The sequence below is a fragment of the Lactuca sativa genome, chromosome 6 (assembly GCF_002870075.4).
Source record: "Lactuca sativa cultivar Salinas chromosome 6, Lsat_Salinas_v11, whole genome shotgun sequence".
Taxonomy (NCBI): domain Eukaryota; kingdom Viridiplantae; phylum Streptophyta; class Magnoliopsida; order Asterales; family Asteraceae; genus Lactuca; species Lactuca sativa.
In genome coordinates, this window is record NC_056628.2 from 174,370,020 (window position 1) to 174,386,251 (window position 16,232).

At 37.4% G+C, this 16,232-nt stretch overlaps 2 protein-coding genes and 1 non-coding gene across 3 annotated transcripts; 2 read left to right on the forward strand and 1 right to left on the reverse strand.

Moving 5' to 3' along the window:
- Positions 1–1,959: 1,959 nt before the first annotated feature.
- Positions 1,960–2,066, reverse strand: LOC111890622 (small nucleolar RNA R71). The gene has a single exon (XR_002849926.1). It is a non-coding gene; the product is annotated as a small nucleolar RNA R71 (small nucleolar RNA).
- A 4,419-nt stretch (positions 2,067–6,485) lies between these two features.
- Positions 6,486–7,388, forward strand: LOC111890576 (uncharacterized). Its single transcript, XM_023886680.1, has one exon. It carries the CDS (start codon positions 6,486–6,488, stop codon positions 7,386–7,388), a length of 903 nt encoding a protein of 300 aa, XP_023742448.1.
- Positions 7,389–9,755: 2,367 nt separating this feature from the next.
- Positions 9,756–10,421, forward strand: LOC111890577 (uncharacterized). The gene has a single exon (XM_023886681.1). It carries the CDS (start codon positions 9,756–9,758, stop codon positions 10,419–10,421), a length of 666 nt encoding a protein of 221 aa, XP_023742449.1.
- Positions 10,422–16,232: the final 5,811 nt, after the last annotated feature.

The window sequence follows — 16,232 nt, forward strand, 5'->3', positions numbered from 1 at the left end:
GGCATCTGGAGCTCTGGATATCGTGAGAGAAACCCTAATCTTCAATTCTAAGGAGATTCAAGGCAATATAAGTTTATTTTTCTCTTTATTCTTGAATAGAACTATGGTTGAGTTGTTAGATTTCGTTTTTGGATTGCTATTTACTGTAATTATGAACTAAATCTTTCATTTTCTGTTTAGGGTAGACGAGTTTATAACTATGGATTGATTTATGATTGGATTAATTATTTATTGGTGAATTTTGTTAAATTAAGCTTGTTAAAGAACCTTATGCATTAACCATAACTATTTTCATTTAATTGACAAGTAATTAAGTTGTATGAACATCTCTTAATTGCTTACCTCATGTGATTTATGTGAAAACATTGTTATGTGCCTAGGAATAGTGAATGTGAAACTAGGGTTAACTAGAAAATGGGTAAATTAATGTGTGAGCTTGTGATAAACCATCAACAAGAGGCTAATTGAATTATTAATTTGATTAGTTAATTACAAGTCTTATTTAATCTGAATAACTGAACTAGGAAATGCATTAGTTTGATCACTTGATCATTGCTTAAATTAATTTGTTTTCTAAGGATTGGTAATAGCGAATGTGAATCTAATCACCTTAGTCGGTAACCAATAACAATTTATCCATTGCATTTGTCATAAATCAACCATAGGAGTAAACGAATCAAACCTAAATAAAAACCATTTTATTATTGAATTTAGTGAGTTTTTACTTGTTTTTAGCTAATTAGTTACTTAATTTGCGTGTTAGTTAGTATGTTAAAGTTTCTAGTCTTGTAAAACTAGAGAAAACTTTTTACTTTTGTTACTTGTTTAGTTAATTCTAGTTATTAGTTTAATTTCCGTTCCTCGAGTTCGATACCCTACTTGTTCAACTATACCACTAATAGTCAGGTTCACTGCCTTTGTGTGTGTGAATTACATCTTAAAGTAGGACTAAAACAAGTGCATTTAAATACACATCAAGTTTTTGGCGCCGTTGCTGGGGAACGATTCAAAAATTAATTCTAATTTCTAGTATTATCGATCCTTTGTGTGAGATCCATCTTGCACAAAGTTATTGCTTTAGTAATTTAGTTATTAGGTTAAGTTTTAATTTTTTTTTCTGTTTTTAGAATTTTTTTAATTTATTTCTGTTTTAGCTCTGTACTCGCCGAGTGCAGTAGTAGCTACTCGGCGAGTCCACTACTGAATTTCAGTTTTGTTTTTATTTCGCTTTTTCTTCTTTTTACATGTTTTGCTTGTTTTGATTACAAGTATCATATGAACCGAGGATCCAACGCACCTCTGGTTCTCCCATTTGAAGACCCAGAATCCGCTCTTAAGAAGAACAAATACAAAGTTGTTGAAAGCTCTAATCCGCAAAAGAAATCACTTTTTAAGGACCTTAAATCAGTTTTTGGAAAGAAGAAAAACAAAAAGGAAGGTGAGTCTAGCAGTCAAAAGAGCGAAGAAAGCAAATTGGAGAGTTTTGAAGATAATACGAAAGAAACCAAATTTGAGTACGATTACGAATCCGAATACGAAGAAGAAAGCAACCTAGAAGGAGAACCCGACAACACCATGGCAAATATTGATGAAGTCCCCATGGGAGAATTGAAGAAAAGAATACGTGACGATACCGGCCCAGGACTCGTGCAACCTGCAATTCCTACAACTGCCAATTTTGAACTTAAAGGCCACATACTTGCTCAACTGAAGGAGATCCCTTTCTACGGGAAGGATCACGAAGACACATACAAGCATCTAGATGAGGTCAACGATGTAGACGACTACTTTAATGTTCCTAATGTACCTCACGATACAGTTTTACTTTGTATGCTACCAGTCACATTTAAGGGGGCCGCGAAGGATTGGTTGAAATCACTCCCTCCAGGATCCATCATTACTTGGGCTAAAATGAAAGAAGAATTTATAGACCAATTTTGCCCTCCCTCAAAGATAGCCAAGTTGAAGAAAGCCATAGCCAATTTTGAACAACAAGCTGGAGAGTCACTTTATGAGGCATGAGAGAGATACAAGGGCTTACTAAGGAATTGTCCACATCATGATTTAAACAGTCAACAAGAAGTCTCCATTTTCTATGATGGAGTCAATCTAACAACTAGGCAACTCCTTGATTCGCAAGGACCTCTCACAAAGAAACCACCCCCAGTGATAAAAGAACTAATTGAAGAATTATCTAAGCACTTTAGAGAATACTATAACCCAAGAAACGACTTAACTCGAGGGGTGGTGAATTCTATTACCGATGACATGGCAGCAATGATGGCAAAATTTGTGACAACCGTCAATTTTTGGCCAAGTCAAAGTCAACTAAAGTCAACAAGTCAAACCGGTCAACTCATTTAACCCTTGTATATTAGGGTTTCCATTATGATTCTTATTGTACTAGTCGCAATCTTAATATAAATTATCACTTAGAGTTTTCACGTGTTCGGAAATTCTAAACCCTAATCAGGGTAAGTGATGAATCTACTCGATAAAACATTATTCCATACCCCTCGAGAGCGTATAACATTCATAACAAGGCTTAACAGAGTGTAAGAACCTTGCGTTGCAAAGCCAAACACTCAAAAAGGTCACAAAAGAAGTCTCTCCCAATATCTTTCACTCTAACTCTCCCAAAACTCTCTAAGTAGGAGAAATCTCTCCAAGTATGTGAAATCTCCCTCAAATCTCTCTCTGAATGATAAATCTCTCCAAGTGTGTGAAATCTCTCCCAAATCTCTCCAAGTATTTCAAATATCTCCCAAATCTCTCTCAACTTTTTATAATCACCCGGGGCATCCCGACCCTTAATTTAGTCGAAAACCGCTCGAAAATTGAAGTCTGCGCGAAAAACAACCTTAAGGAGCCAAACCCTCTTAAGGAACCGAAACCTCTTAAGGAGCAAAACCCTCTTAAGGAACCGAAGCCTCTTAAGGAGCCGAACCCTCTTAACGATCTGAAACCTATTAAGGAGCCGAAACCTCTTAAGGAGCCGAACCCTTCTTAGGAATCGAACCTCCTAAGAACCGAAACCATCAGGGAACCGAAAGTAACCATCGGTCCGAGAGGCTACCTTCGGTCCCTTATGATGAGTAGCCTGCGAGACCTCTCGGTTCCCATGCACAACCGAACCTTACCTTGGGTTCTATGCTCCTAAGGAGCCGAACCTTCGCACCTTCGGCCTGAATTTCGGATTTCAGCAAATTCTATCCGGTTTTCAATATTTTTAGCATTTTAAGCCCGTTTTTAATTATTTTAATGTGGGATTTTCACCCAAACTCGTATTTTGACATATAAAACCCTAAATATTCATATTTTGAGGAAAATCATTGCCTAAGAATAAAATCTATTTAGTGAGATATTTAGGTGGAGTGTTGACTTATCCTTTGGACAAGGACACAAGCAACCTCCCCATACCTTCATAGTACAACCCCTTTTCCTTCCACCATACCTAGTCATTCCATAGTACTTTTCCCACCATTTTTCAGCCACACACTTGGTCAAGAGCTGGAAAGCCCTCCTCTCTCCTCACATTTCTCCTATTTTCCACCAAAGAACAAACTTCATTATCTCTCTAAATTTCAAGATTCAAGGCTATTATCCAAGCTTTTCTTCTACTTTTGGTAAGTATTATCATCCTTCATATGATTATTCCACCTCTTTCTATTTAAATCATAGGTTGCTTACACAAACTTCATCATATTTGTGTTAGTTCTTCGAATCTTCAAGCAATCTTCTAAGTGTTCTTGAGTTGAACACTTCTTTTCTTCATCATCCGTCTACTGAAATCACTCAAGGTGAGTTCATACCCCTAAATTTTCATGTTTTCTTCAAGATTTAGGGGGGGGGGGAATACAAGTTAAAACACCAAAAACTTAACTAAACTCAAACAACAACTTTCATCAGAAAAGTTGAGTCTTATTCACAGACTGTTTTGACTACCTTAAACTTAATATCTTTCAAAAACTTTTAATATGAAAATATTCCAGGTTCATACCTTTAAAATGACTACTTGAAAATCTCCATATGATTTTTCTATGATTTATGGTGATTTTTACAAAACTGCCTATCATTTCAGAAACGAATTCGAACCAGTCTGCGAATATGAACATTTTAACACAAGTTAAAGACCTCCAAAAATCATAATAAAAATTATGAATAATTTGGACAAATTTTATGAACTCTCCAAATTTACGGATTTAGTTTTCAACTTCGTATGATTTTTCTATGATTTTTCTAAAACAGTGCAGAAAGGTTAAAAACTAGTTAACAGCTTATAACTTTCATAACACTTTGTATTATGTTGAGCAAAGTGTATAAGAATAAGTTCTAAATATTGAATGTATTTTCTTGTTAGTTTATCATCATAAAATGAAATTTAGTCATTCATGATAAGGATTCTTCATTCATTCGAACATATATAATAAGCTATAATAAGCATAGTTTATGGATTTTTACTACATAAGAAAGGTTTTACTCTCAAAACAAATGGGTTTTTCATATACTACATAATAGTAATAGTTTATGGACTCATAACATTAATGTATTTTCATAAAAGGGGTTCTTTTACATTACAAAGGTTTTGGATAAACTATAATAGGTATAGTTTATGTATCATTTACATTTCAAACTTATTTACCAAAAGTTTTCGGTTCAGTTCACGTAAATCTGTTAATGAATAAATTTGTGAGACATTTGCTACGTGGTACCTTCATAGTAACAAAGTCAAAAGTCCTGTAAATTGTAACCAGAGTCTCTTGTAGGGAGAGCATGATAGTTGTGTATAGATCTATATTGGGTTTGACAAGCCCGCACCTGAGCTGCATGCAACAGCTAGACCGACAGGTCTAAGGTGACAAGTGTCATTTAACTTGTGACGCCTAAAGAACGTCATATTACGAGGCCGTATGAGTCTTAGCATGGTTATAATAGCTCACATGTGGTATTAACAAATCATAAGATTTATGGGTTTTACTTTTAAATTAGCGAGTTATGTCAATTTAACTCACATGAATTACTTTAAGTATGGAAAAATACTTTTATATTTCGGTCTGGACATCTAACGCTACATAATTTTTATAAGGAAAATATTGGATTTTCTTTGGAAACATATTTCTGTTAAACTTCATTTCATCTAGAATTGTTGGACTTCAAATACAATCGCTAAGTGTATATGCTAGGGTTATATAAGAATCTAGTCACAATCAACTTAGAATTGGCGGTCCCGCCTTATCTCCTTTTCCTTGTTTGGTTGTGGACCTAGGGCAGACCCATTATATCTAATGGTTTATTTAACTTAAAATTTATATAACTTATATATGATGGGCAATTATAGAAGGAATCTACGGGTTCTTCTAGGGTACATTATCGTATAACATAGAAGCATTCATTTCACACTTAATAAAGAAAATATTGGATTTTCTGGAAACATACTCTGTCACTTTTTCAAGGAAAACGGTTTCTTTCTCAAACAAAACTCTTATGAACTCACCAACTTAATTGTTGACACTCTTTCAAAACTACTTGTATTCTCAGGAAATCAGTGAAACAGGAAAACCAACAACATTTTGAGGATGGGACGATAAATTGTCAAATAGTTCATTTTGCAATCATAATGTAATTGATTTTGAAACATGTAAACTTATTCCATGGTGTGGCCTTTTCAATTATATTTATGATGGTTGTATTTACTTTGAGCACTATTATATTCGTGGTCGTGATACTATACATGAAGTCCTCCACCCCCGGATGTTTCCACCATCCTTGGTTTGGGGGTGTGACAAAATTGGAAAGCATGGATCGAAGAATGACTAAGATGGACCAATCCATCCATGCCATTAGAGTGGGATGTGAAAACTGTAGAGGGCCCCACCTTACTAAAGATTGTGACCTTGATGAGAATGGGAACCAGAAAGTACAAGTGTCCTATTCAAGTGGTGATAGGTATGATGGCAATTGGCGAAAACCCAAGAAAGAATGGCTACCATATAATGAGTACAAAAAGACAAGGGAGGAAAAATATAAGCAAAAAGATAGCGGATTTTATCAAAAGGAGGAACCGGTACATGAAAAGAAATCAGATTTGGAATACATGCTTACAAGATTCGTGGCCGCGTCCGAGAAAAGACATAATGATACCGATGCTGCAATCAAAGATCAACAAAATATGTTGAGAGAACACCAAATTATGATGAAAGATTATCAAGCTCTGGAATCAACAAGCATTTATTATCAACATAAAGAAGCAACTGGGCCAACTTGCACAAAAAGTGAACGAGAGACGACCGGGTGGACTTCCTAGTAATACCGAAAGTAACCCAAAAGGTGCACATATAAATATCGTGACAGCTAGGAGTGGGAAGATTATAACTCCTCTGGCCCCTATTCAGTAAGAAGATCCTAAGCTGGTGCAAGAGGAAGAAGCAGAACATGAAGAATCACAAATTCCCGACCTGACTCACCGAGTCGAAGTCACGGACTCGATGAGTCCCCCACCTGAACAGAAGAACAAGCCTCCTGTCAAGCCATATCAGCCTCCACTACCATTTCTAGCTCGAGCTAGACAAGAAAAGAATGATGTTGACTACCAAAAGTTTCTGAAACACATAAAGGCTCTTCAAATTAATATGCCATTCATAGAAGCGGTAGCACAAATACCTAAATATGCCAAATTCCTAAAGGAGCTTCTAACTAATATAAAGAAGATGGAAGAGGTGAAGAAGGTGATCCTAAATGAGAACTGTTCAGATGCCATGTTAAAAAAACTGCCTAAAAAGAAGGGTGATCCGGGAAGCTTAACCTTGCCTTGTCAATTCGGAAACTTAGCTACCATTTATGCATTGGCTATTTCAGGGGCAAGTGTAAATCTCATGCCGTACCCATTCTTCAAGAAATTAGATCCTCCGGAGCCGAGGCCAATTCGAATGGCAATTCACCTAGCAAATAAAACGGTCACTTTCCCAAGGGGGATATGCGAAGATCTATTGGTGAAATTTGATAAGTTCATGTTTCCCGTGGACTTCATAGTATTAGACATGGAAGCGGATCCTCAAGTCCCGATCATACTTGGAAGACATTTCCTAAACACCTCGAGTGCTATAGTTGACATGCAAGATTCTAAACTTACTCTTCGGGTGGGAGACGAATCAGTTACTTTTGGGGTTGATCAAGCCATGAAACATCCAAGGAATAATGATGACGTATCATTCTCGGTTGATATGTTGGAAGAGTTAATGGTGGAATGGAATGAAGATGATCCAAGCAAGTCCACAATCATCCTTGAAGAAGAATTTGATGCTGAAAGAAACCTGCTAGAAATAGGGAGACTGCTCGAGGAAGCTGAATACAATGATCTGATTAGAAGTGCAGAACACCCGACTCGCTGAGTAGCCTCGACCGACTCGACGATTCCATTCGAGGAAACACGATCAGTTGCGAATTTTACCTAGGACTCAATGAGTCCCCTCACTGGACTCGACGTGTTCAGCATTCAGAACACGAAAACTGAACTTAAAGCACTACCATATCACTTGGAGTACACATTTCTTGAAGATGGCCAACAAAAACCTGTAATTTTCGCTGTTGATTTGGCCAAACATGAAAAAGAAAGTCTTGTGGGTGTACTAAGGAAGAGGCAAGGTACTATAGCATGGAAGATAACCGACATCAAGGGAATTAGTCCGGCTTATTGTTCTCATAAAATTAACTTAGAAGATGGAGCTAAACCGGTAGTTCAACGCCAAAGAAGACTTAACCCAAACATGCAAGAAGTTGTGAAAAAGGAGGTGGTTAAACTACTAGATGCTGGAATCATTTACTCAATCTCCGATAGCCCATGGGTAAGTCCGATGCAAGTGGTACTGAAAAAAGGAGGAATGACGGTGGTGATCAACGAAAACAACGAGTTAATTCCAACAACAACAGTAACCGTGTGGCGTGTTTGCATTGACTACATAAAACTAAATGATGCCACATGCAAGGATCACTTTTCGTTGCCATTCATCGATCAAATGCTCGAAAGACTCTCTGGTCATCTATATTATTGTTTTCTTGATGGTTTTTTGAGGTATTTTCAAATTCCAATCAACCCACAAGACCAAGAGAAGACCACTTTTACATGCCCAAGTGGAACATTCACATATAGACGCATGCCTTCTGGGTTATTCAATGCTCTGACTACTATCCAAAGGTGCATGTTGGCCATTTTTCATGACATGATTGAGAAATTTATGGAGATCTTTATGGATGGTTTCTCGGTGTTCGGGTCATCTTTTGAAGATTGCTTATATAATTTGGATTTGATGCTATCTAGATGTGAGAAGACAAACCTTGTCCTTAATCGGGAAAAGTGTCACTTCGTGGTGAAAGACGGAATTGTGTTGGGACACAAGGTTTCAAGGAAGGGGATAGAAGTGGATAGCGCAAAAGTTGAAACCATAGCTAAGTTACCCCCTCCAACAAATGTAACAGGGGTAAGGAGTTTTCTTGGCCATGTGGGGTTTTATCGTCGCTTCATTAAAGATTTCTCAAAGATCACTAGGCTTTTGACTTGACTACTCTTGAAGGATGCCCCATTTGATTTCTCTAAAGAATTTCATGAAACATTTCATTTATTAAAGGAAAGATTGACCACTACTCCCATCATGATAGCACCAAATTGGGATCTTCCTTTCGAGCTAATGTGTGATGCTAGTGATTATGATGTGGGTGCAGTTTTAGGGCAAAGGGTTGATAAACATTTTCAACCTATGTACTATGCAAGCAAGACTTTGAACCCAACCCAAGAGATCTACAATACTACCGAGAAGGAGCTGCTAGCAGTGATATACGCTTTAGATAAGTTTCGACCATATTTGGTATTATCCAAGACAATAGTTTTTATCGACCATTTCTCCCCTAAAGTATCTTTTTACTAAACAAGATGCTAAACCCAGATTGATACGTTGGGTTTTACTTTTACAAGAGTTTGATATTGAAATAAAAGATAAAAAAGGATTGGAAAATGTAGTTGCCGACCATTTTTCAAGATTAGAGAACCCGCACTTGGCGGAGTTGGAAGAAAACAAAATTGGAGATGATTTTCCTGATGAGTATCTTTTAGTAATATCAGGAGAGGTGCCATGGTTTGCGGATATAGCTAATTACTTAGCTACTGAATATATTCCACAAGATTTAACCTGCCAACAAAAGAAGAAATCCTTTTCAGAAATCAAGTGCTACTTTTGGGACGAGCCACACCTCTTTCGAAGCTGCGCAGACGGAATGATAAGAAGATGTGTATTCGGGAAAGTAAGTTGGGAAATCCTGGAACATTGCCATAGCGGGCCCGATGGGGGACATCATGGAGCACATTACACGTCTAAAAACATTTTTGATATTGGGTTTTATTGGCCCACAATTTTCAAAGATGCTGCTCAATATGTCAAGGAATGTGATTCATGCCAACGAGCGGGGAACATATCATCCCGAAATGAAATGCTCCAACATAATATTCAAGTTTGTGAAATATTTAATGTTTGGGGGGATTGACTTTATGGGAAGTTTCCCAATGTCAAAAGGGAATAAATATATCTTGGTGGCGGTCGACTACGTGTCTAAGTGGGCGGAGGCACAAGCATTACCCACTAATGATGTTCGGGTGGTGGTGCGATTTCTAAAAAATCTATTCTCAAGATTTGGAGTTCCTAAAGATCTTATTAGTGGCCGGGGCACTCACTTTGCAAATGATCAATTAGCCAAAGTGTTGAAAAGATATGGGGGTACATCATAGGTTCTCAACATCCTATCATCCACAAACAAGTGGACAAACTGAAGTGACAAATTGGGCATTAAAAAGGATTTTGGAGAGATCGGTTGGAGGAAATCAAAAGGAATGGTCAGATAAACTCGATGATGCACTTTGGGCCTTTCAAACAGCTTTCAAAGCACCTATCGGTACTACACCATATAGGCTAGTTTATGGAAAGAATTGTCATTTGCCGGTTGAAATAGAGCATAAAGCTTATTGGGCTTTAAAGATGTGTAATTTTGAGTTGGCTGAACTTCGTACCAACCAGTTGATGCAAATGAATGCCCTTGAAGAGCTTAGAAATGAGGCTTACACTAATTCCTTGATATATAAAGAGAAGACCAAGAATTGGCATGACAAAAGACTAAAGGGTAATAAGGACCTTTATGAAGGACAAAAGGTGTTACTTTTCAATTCGAGGTTAAAGCTTTTACTGAGCAAGTTGAAGACACGGTGGGATTGTCCTTTTGTGGTGAAACAAGTTTTTCCACATGGAGCTATTGAGCTTATATCAAAAGACAGAACCCCTTTCAAAGTTAATGGTCATAGAGTAAAGATATATGAAGAAGGAATCCCTAAAGATGAAGAACTTGAAGAAGGGCTGCATTTGGGAGAAACTACAGAAACTTAAGGCGAGAAGGAGTCCAACTAATGACTCCTTAAAAAGAAGCGCTTCCGGGAGGCAACCCGAGTTTAGAGTTTGCTTTCTTTTACCTTTCTTTTTCATTTTTACTTTCGTTTTTTTCAGATCTTCTTTTATCAATCTTCTTCTGTGATTAAAATGATTGCTTGATGGCAAGCAATGTTCAAGTGTGGGGTTGGTGGAATAAAATTTAAGAACTCAAATTTTTGTCAAACAGAACGAAAAACTCCTCGAGTCTATGTATTTACTCGGCGAGTCCATTTTAGAAATCACGAAAAATCGTGGATTCGCGTATCTACTCGACGAGTAAGTGCATCTACTCGGCGAGTCCATGTATTTACCCGGAAAAAATATAATTTTCACATTATGTAAATAAGGGGTTTTAACCCTAATTGGTAAATTCAATTGCAAATGCAGCCACCAGCCGCTCGATGAGCATTTTCTTCTCTCAAGTCTCCATCTTCAAATTCTTGCTATTCCTTGCAACTTCACCCAAAAAGGTAACATTTTTTCTATTGAATCTTGTTAAAGTTCATGTCTTGGGTAAACTTTTGGCTGTAATCCATGAAAAACCGGGTTTTGGGGTTTACTCCAATCCCAGGGTTTTGACTTTAGGACAAATTAGGTTGTTTTGGGCAAAATTTCTTGCAAATTTATGCTTAATAGACATACCAAGACAAAACCCTGGACTAATTTGTGTGTTTGGACGGTTGATTTCGCCCGAATCAGAAATGGACCCGCACAGTTCATACTACTCGCCGAGTCGGTTCGTGGACTCGGCAAGTCCAGGTTGCAGATGCCAAGAATTTTGACATTTTTAATTTCTCTATGTTTTGTTTGTGGTGTTCTTCATCTTGTTTTGCAGAATGTATGTCTAGGCGTGGACAAAGCTCGAGAGGAGGCGGTTATGGGGACATCCCATGGCTGAATTTTCCATAAATAACTTCCAAATCTTCACTCGCCCATGCGAAAAACAAGCTGGAAGGACTAAAACGAAAAGAGATATATGTAACCAACGAAATAGACTGGCATTGGATAGGTCAAACCGGATTGGAGGAGGAATTGACTCCTTATTTAGTCAAGTCTTTTGTAAATGATGGGGTAACCATAATTTGTGATGGCTAGAGTCGATTATTCAAGATCCAAGAACCTGTTTACCAGGAACTATGATGGGAATTCTTTGCTACCATCTCCTTCCGAGGTGGTAATGATTATTATAATCCGGGCATTATCACTTTTTTTCTTGGAGGGGAGCTGCGCCAATGCAGCATAGCGGTGCTTGCCTGGTGGCTGGGGATTTATGATCAAAATATGATCATGTCTGAAAATTTTGAGGCATTCCTGGAGCACTGCCACAAGGACTTGCCCGAAGAGGTGGTTGCATCTACTTGGTGGAACACAATTGCAAACCGGGTCTACATTCCTTCTTCTGATCAAGAGGGGAGCATCCGTTTCCCCATCCATCGCTTGATCCATTGTCTTATCGTGAGCACTATTAACATGCGAAATGATGACGATAAGGCCCCCACTCTCGACATTTTTTATATGTGGAGCATTATTACCCCCGATGTTTTTTGCAATTTGCCATATTGTTTGGTAAAGTACCTAGCGGAGGGGGCGATCAAAGAGAGGATTACGTCCAAAATAATGGTGGTATGTTTATTACTAAGTTGGCTAGGACGTATGGGATTTTGGACCAAGGGGCGGCAAGAATATTGACAATGATTCATTTTCCTCCTTTAAGACCACATTATTTAGGAGGGCAAGGATCATTGAGGATTATGATGGGGGACATTTTGGAATCCCAAATAAGGATGAGGTGTTGGTGCCCGAGGAGCCGGGTAGGAGGGTGAGGCAAAGATGGGAGCACGTCCGAGAAGACCCACCACTCATTCCAGTGGATGATGAGTTACCTATGGACTGGTACAACGTGGAGGCAAGAAGGTACCAGGGCGATCTTGGACGAAGCATGAACTACAACAACGAATCATTTGTTTACTTATTTGAACAAATGAATATTGTGCCTAGACCCGGACCCGGATTTCCCTATGTTCCAAGTTAGGATGAGTGGATAAATCAAAGAAGGAATCAAGCTAGTGGGAGTGGAGTTGGAGACGACGAGGAAGATGAAGAAGATTGATGATTTGTGGTTTTATTTGGTTGTTTGAAAACTATTTTTATTTTTATTTGTTTTGTGTGTTTTGAACTTTTAGTACTAGGTTTAAGTAGGAATTTGTTTATTTCTATCTATCACTTGTATTGTGTTTATCTTTTCAGTTTGAAGCTTAGGATGCATGCGAGAGTCTCGATGTCAAGGCTAAAATGAGAGTCGGGTCTAGATAAGGATGTGGAAGTTTTGAGTTTAAGGTCGAGTCCGTTAGTAAAGAGGGTTAAAGAGTGTTTTTTATTGAAGAAAAATGAAGGAAGGATACTAAATTTCCATTACCAAATACATCAGAAACGGATTCAAAGCAGAAGATTTATTTTCAAATCAGCGTTGTACTCGCCGAGTGCATATCTTGGACTCGACGAGTCCTTTTGCAATTCTGCGACTTTTCTGCTAGAAACACTTCTACTCGTCGAGTTGTCATATTTACTCAACAAGTCACTCAGTATTACATTCCCAAGCCTTACATTTTAACCACATTTGATAAGGGCCTTACTCATACTCTTTAAAGATTAATTCCTGAATATTTTTGAGACTATTTTCCTGCATATTTGGAGCTGTATCATACAAGATTTGACACCTAAGGCATGGATGAGCTGTTCCCATGCCTAAAGTCAATTGAAGATGGAGCTTTTAATGAAGAAATATCAACCTCGCTACTACTATCCCAGGGGAGTTTGTTCCGATTCTCTCTTTACTTTGTCATTTTTATACATAACATGCAATGGGGACATTGCATAAATTAAGTGTGGGTTAGGGAGTTAATTATATTAGTTACATTAGAATCCTAATTTAGGTATAATTTTGAATTTTTGCATTAAAAATTACTAAAATTAATTTAGAAAATTGTGGTAAAAACAATTAGGATTCCATGCTAGTGTTATGTTTGATGATTGCATTTGTGGCCTCCCTTATTCTAGTGAAATCATGGAACCAAACATAACCTCGCTTAGTTTGAGGGATGAAATATGTTTAGCATCGTGTACTAGAAATGTATCCAGGAAGACTAATACTTTAACCAATAAAGGTTGAAGTTGAGTGCCCCTGCTTAAGCATTTAGGATTCGAGTGAAAAAAAGAAGTGAGTTACATGTAAAAAAAAGAGGGAATTACAAAAAAAAAGTTGTAAGAATTTTGGAGCAGTCAAATGAAGATCAACGGTTCAAAGTTCTGAAAAAATCAAAAAGTGAAGATACCAAACATCATAAAGGTGGTGAATTCAAAGAAATTAAAGATCAAGTATCAAAGAGGTGAAGAATTCCAAATAAGCTCTATAGTGGTATCAAAATTTGTAATTGTCTAGATTATGTATGTTTGGGTTGCTCAACCAAAAATACTTTGAGGTTAGGAAGTTTTCTACGGATGGATTCGGAGGGATGCATAAAATGAGCATTTTTCAAAAGAAGTGGACGGGTGCTTATGAGGATTGTAAGTATTTAGAATTGAGGGGGTCCTTAGGAAAAATTTGTAGACACAAATGCATGTGATGCGGTCTTGGCATAATGACTGGGTTCAATTGGGATTGTCTTATATGATATTAGTGTGCTAAAATTTAGTTTTGCTTGGGGGCAAGCAAAAGTCAAGTGTGGGGTATTTTGATATGTGCATATTTAGCTATATATTTAGTATAGATTTTTATTATTTATTAGCTAATTATTTGCAAATTATGGACAAAAGGTACTTAATTGTGTTTAAATTGTATTTTCAGTCCAAAAGATATGCTCAGAAGCAAAAGGAAGCAGGAAATGTGATCGAAAGCTCGGGAACTAAAGAAAGAAGGAAAAGAACCAAATCCTGAAGGACTCGGCGAGTCTGAACGCCTACTCGACGAGTACCCACGAATGTTCGCGAAGCAAATCACAAAGTCATTGCCGTACACGAACTCTATAGAGGGGACTCGACGATTCGGTTATCTACTTGACGAGTAGACCCTGTTTTTTGAAATCTATAAATAGAAGACACATTCCCAAATTGAGGCTCTCTCTGGAATCTTTGGGGAATTACTTGACGACCAAGAAGGCATCTGGAGCTTTGGAAATCATGAGAGAAACCCTAATCTTCAATTCTAAGGAGATTCAAGGCAACATAAGTTTATTTTTCTCTTTATTCTTGAATATAACTATGGTTGAGTTGTTAGATTTCGTTTTTGGATTGCTATTTACTGTAATTATGAACTAAATCTTTCAGTTTCTGTTTAGGGTAGATGAGTTTATAACTATGGATTGATTTATGATTGGATTAATTGTTTATTGGTGAATTTTGTTAGATTAAGCTTGTGAAAGAACCTTATGCATTAACCATAACTATTTTCATTTAATTGACAAGTAATTACGCTGTATGAACATCTCTTAATTGCTTACCTCATGTGATTTATGTGAAAACATTGTTATGTGCCTAGTAATAGTGAATGTGAAACTAGGGTTAACTAGAAAAATGGGTAAATTAATGTGTGAGCTTGTGTGATAAACCATCAACAAGAGGCTAATTGAATTATTAATTTGATTAGTTAATTACAAGTCTTATTTAATCCGAATAATTGAACTAGGAAATTCATTAGTTTAATCACTTGATCACTGCTTAAATTAATTTGTTTTCTAAGGATTGGTAATAGCGAATGTGAATCTAATCACCTTAGTCGGTAACCAATAATAATTGATCCATTGCATTTGTCATAAATCAACCATAGGAGTAAGCGAATCAAACCTAAACATAAACCTTTTTAGTATTGAATTTAGTGAGTTTTTACTTGTTTTTAGCTCATTAGTTACTTAATTCGTGTGTTAGTTAGTATGTTAAAGTTTCCAGTCTTGTAAAACTAGAGAAAACCTTTTACTTTTATTACTTGTTTAGTTAATTCTAGTTATTAGTTTAATTTCCGTTCCTCGGGTTCGATACCCTACTTGCTCAACTATACCACTAATAGGCAGGTTCACTGCCTTTGTGTGTGTAAATTACATCTTAAAGTAGGACTAAAACCAGTGCATTTATATACACATCATATATGCTTGAGGATGATAGTGATTACTCCGTTTTTGGAGCGGATTCGGGAGGCACAGGTTGAGGCTATTAAGGTCATTTCTTAAGCTTAGAGTTGCCAGTCTTGGTGCTAATTGAGTCCTAAAGTCATAAAGTTTCCATCTTTGGGGTCTTGAAGCATCCATGCATGAGTATTGGCCATTTTTAAGGATGTAGGTGGTTATACTCCAAGTTTGGGTTCATTTGGGGGCATGCAAGCGACCAAGTGGTCGACTTTACGGGTTAAGGCACTTCATTGGACTCAGATCTGTTTTTGGAACCTCAGGTCTAAAGGGTTTAAGTGCTTTTTGGGGTTATGGATTAATAGGAGAGTACGTTGGGCATACAAGCTCGTACACACAATGTACAAGCTATGCAGCCTGTACGCTTAGCATACAATTGAGTACTCCCTGCGTACTCACTGAATTTGAGCTTTGCGTTGCTTGGGTCTCTGTTTGAATCACTTTCATGGATTGGTGACTTGGGCCATGGTGGGCCATTTGGAATTGGACCACTGGGCTAGAGAAACATTATTGGGCCTTAGGCTAAGGCCCATGCGAAAGGATTGGGCCTAATTGGAAATTGCGCCATATATTGGGCTTTATTGGATTGTTTAAC

Bases quoted from the DNA above. Each gene is read 5' to 3' on its own strand.
- LOC111890576 (XM_023886680.1), top strand. From the start codon at position 6,486: ATGAGTCCCCCACCTGAACAGAAGAACAAGCCTCCTGTCAAGCCATAT.
- LOC111890577 (XM_023886681.1), top strand. From the start codon at position 9,756: ATGGGGGTACATCATAGGTTCTCAACATCCTATCATCCACAAACAAGT.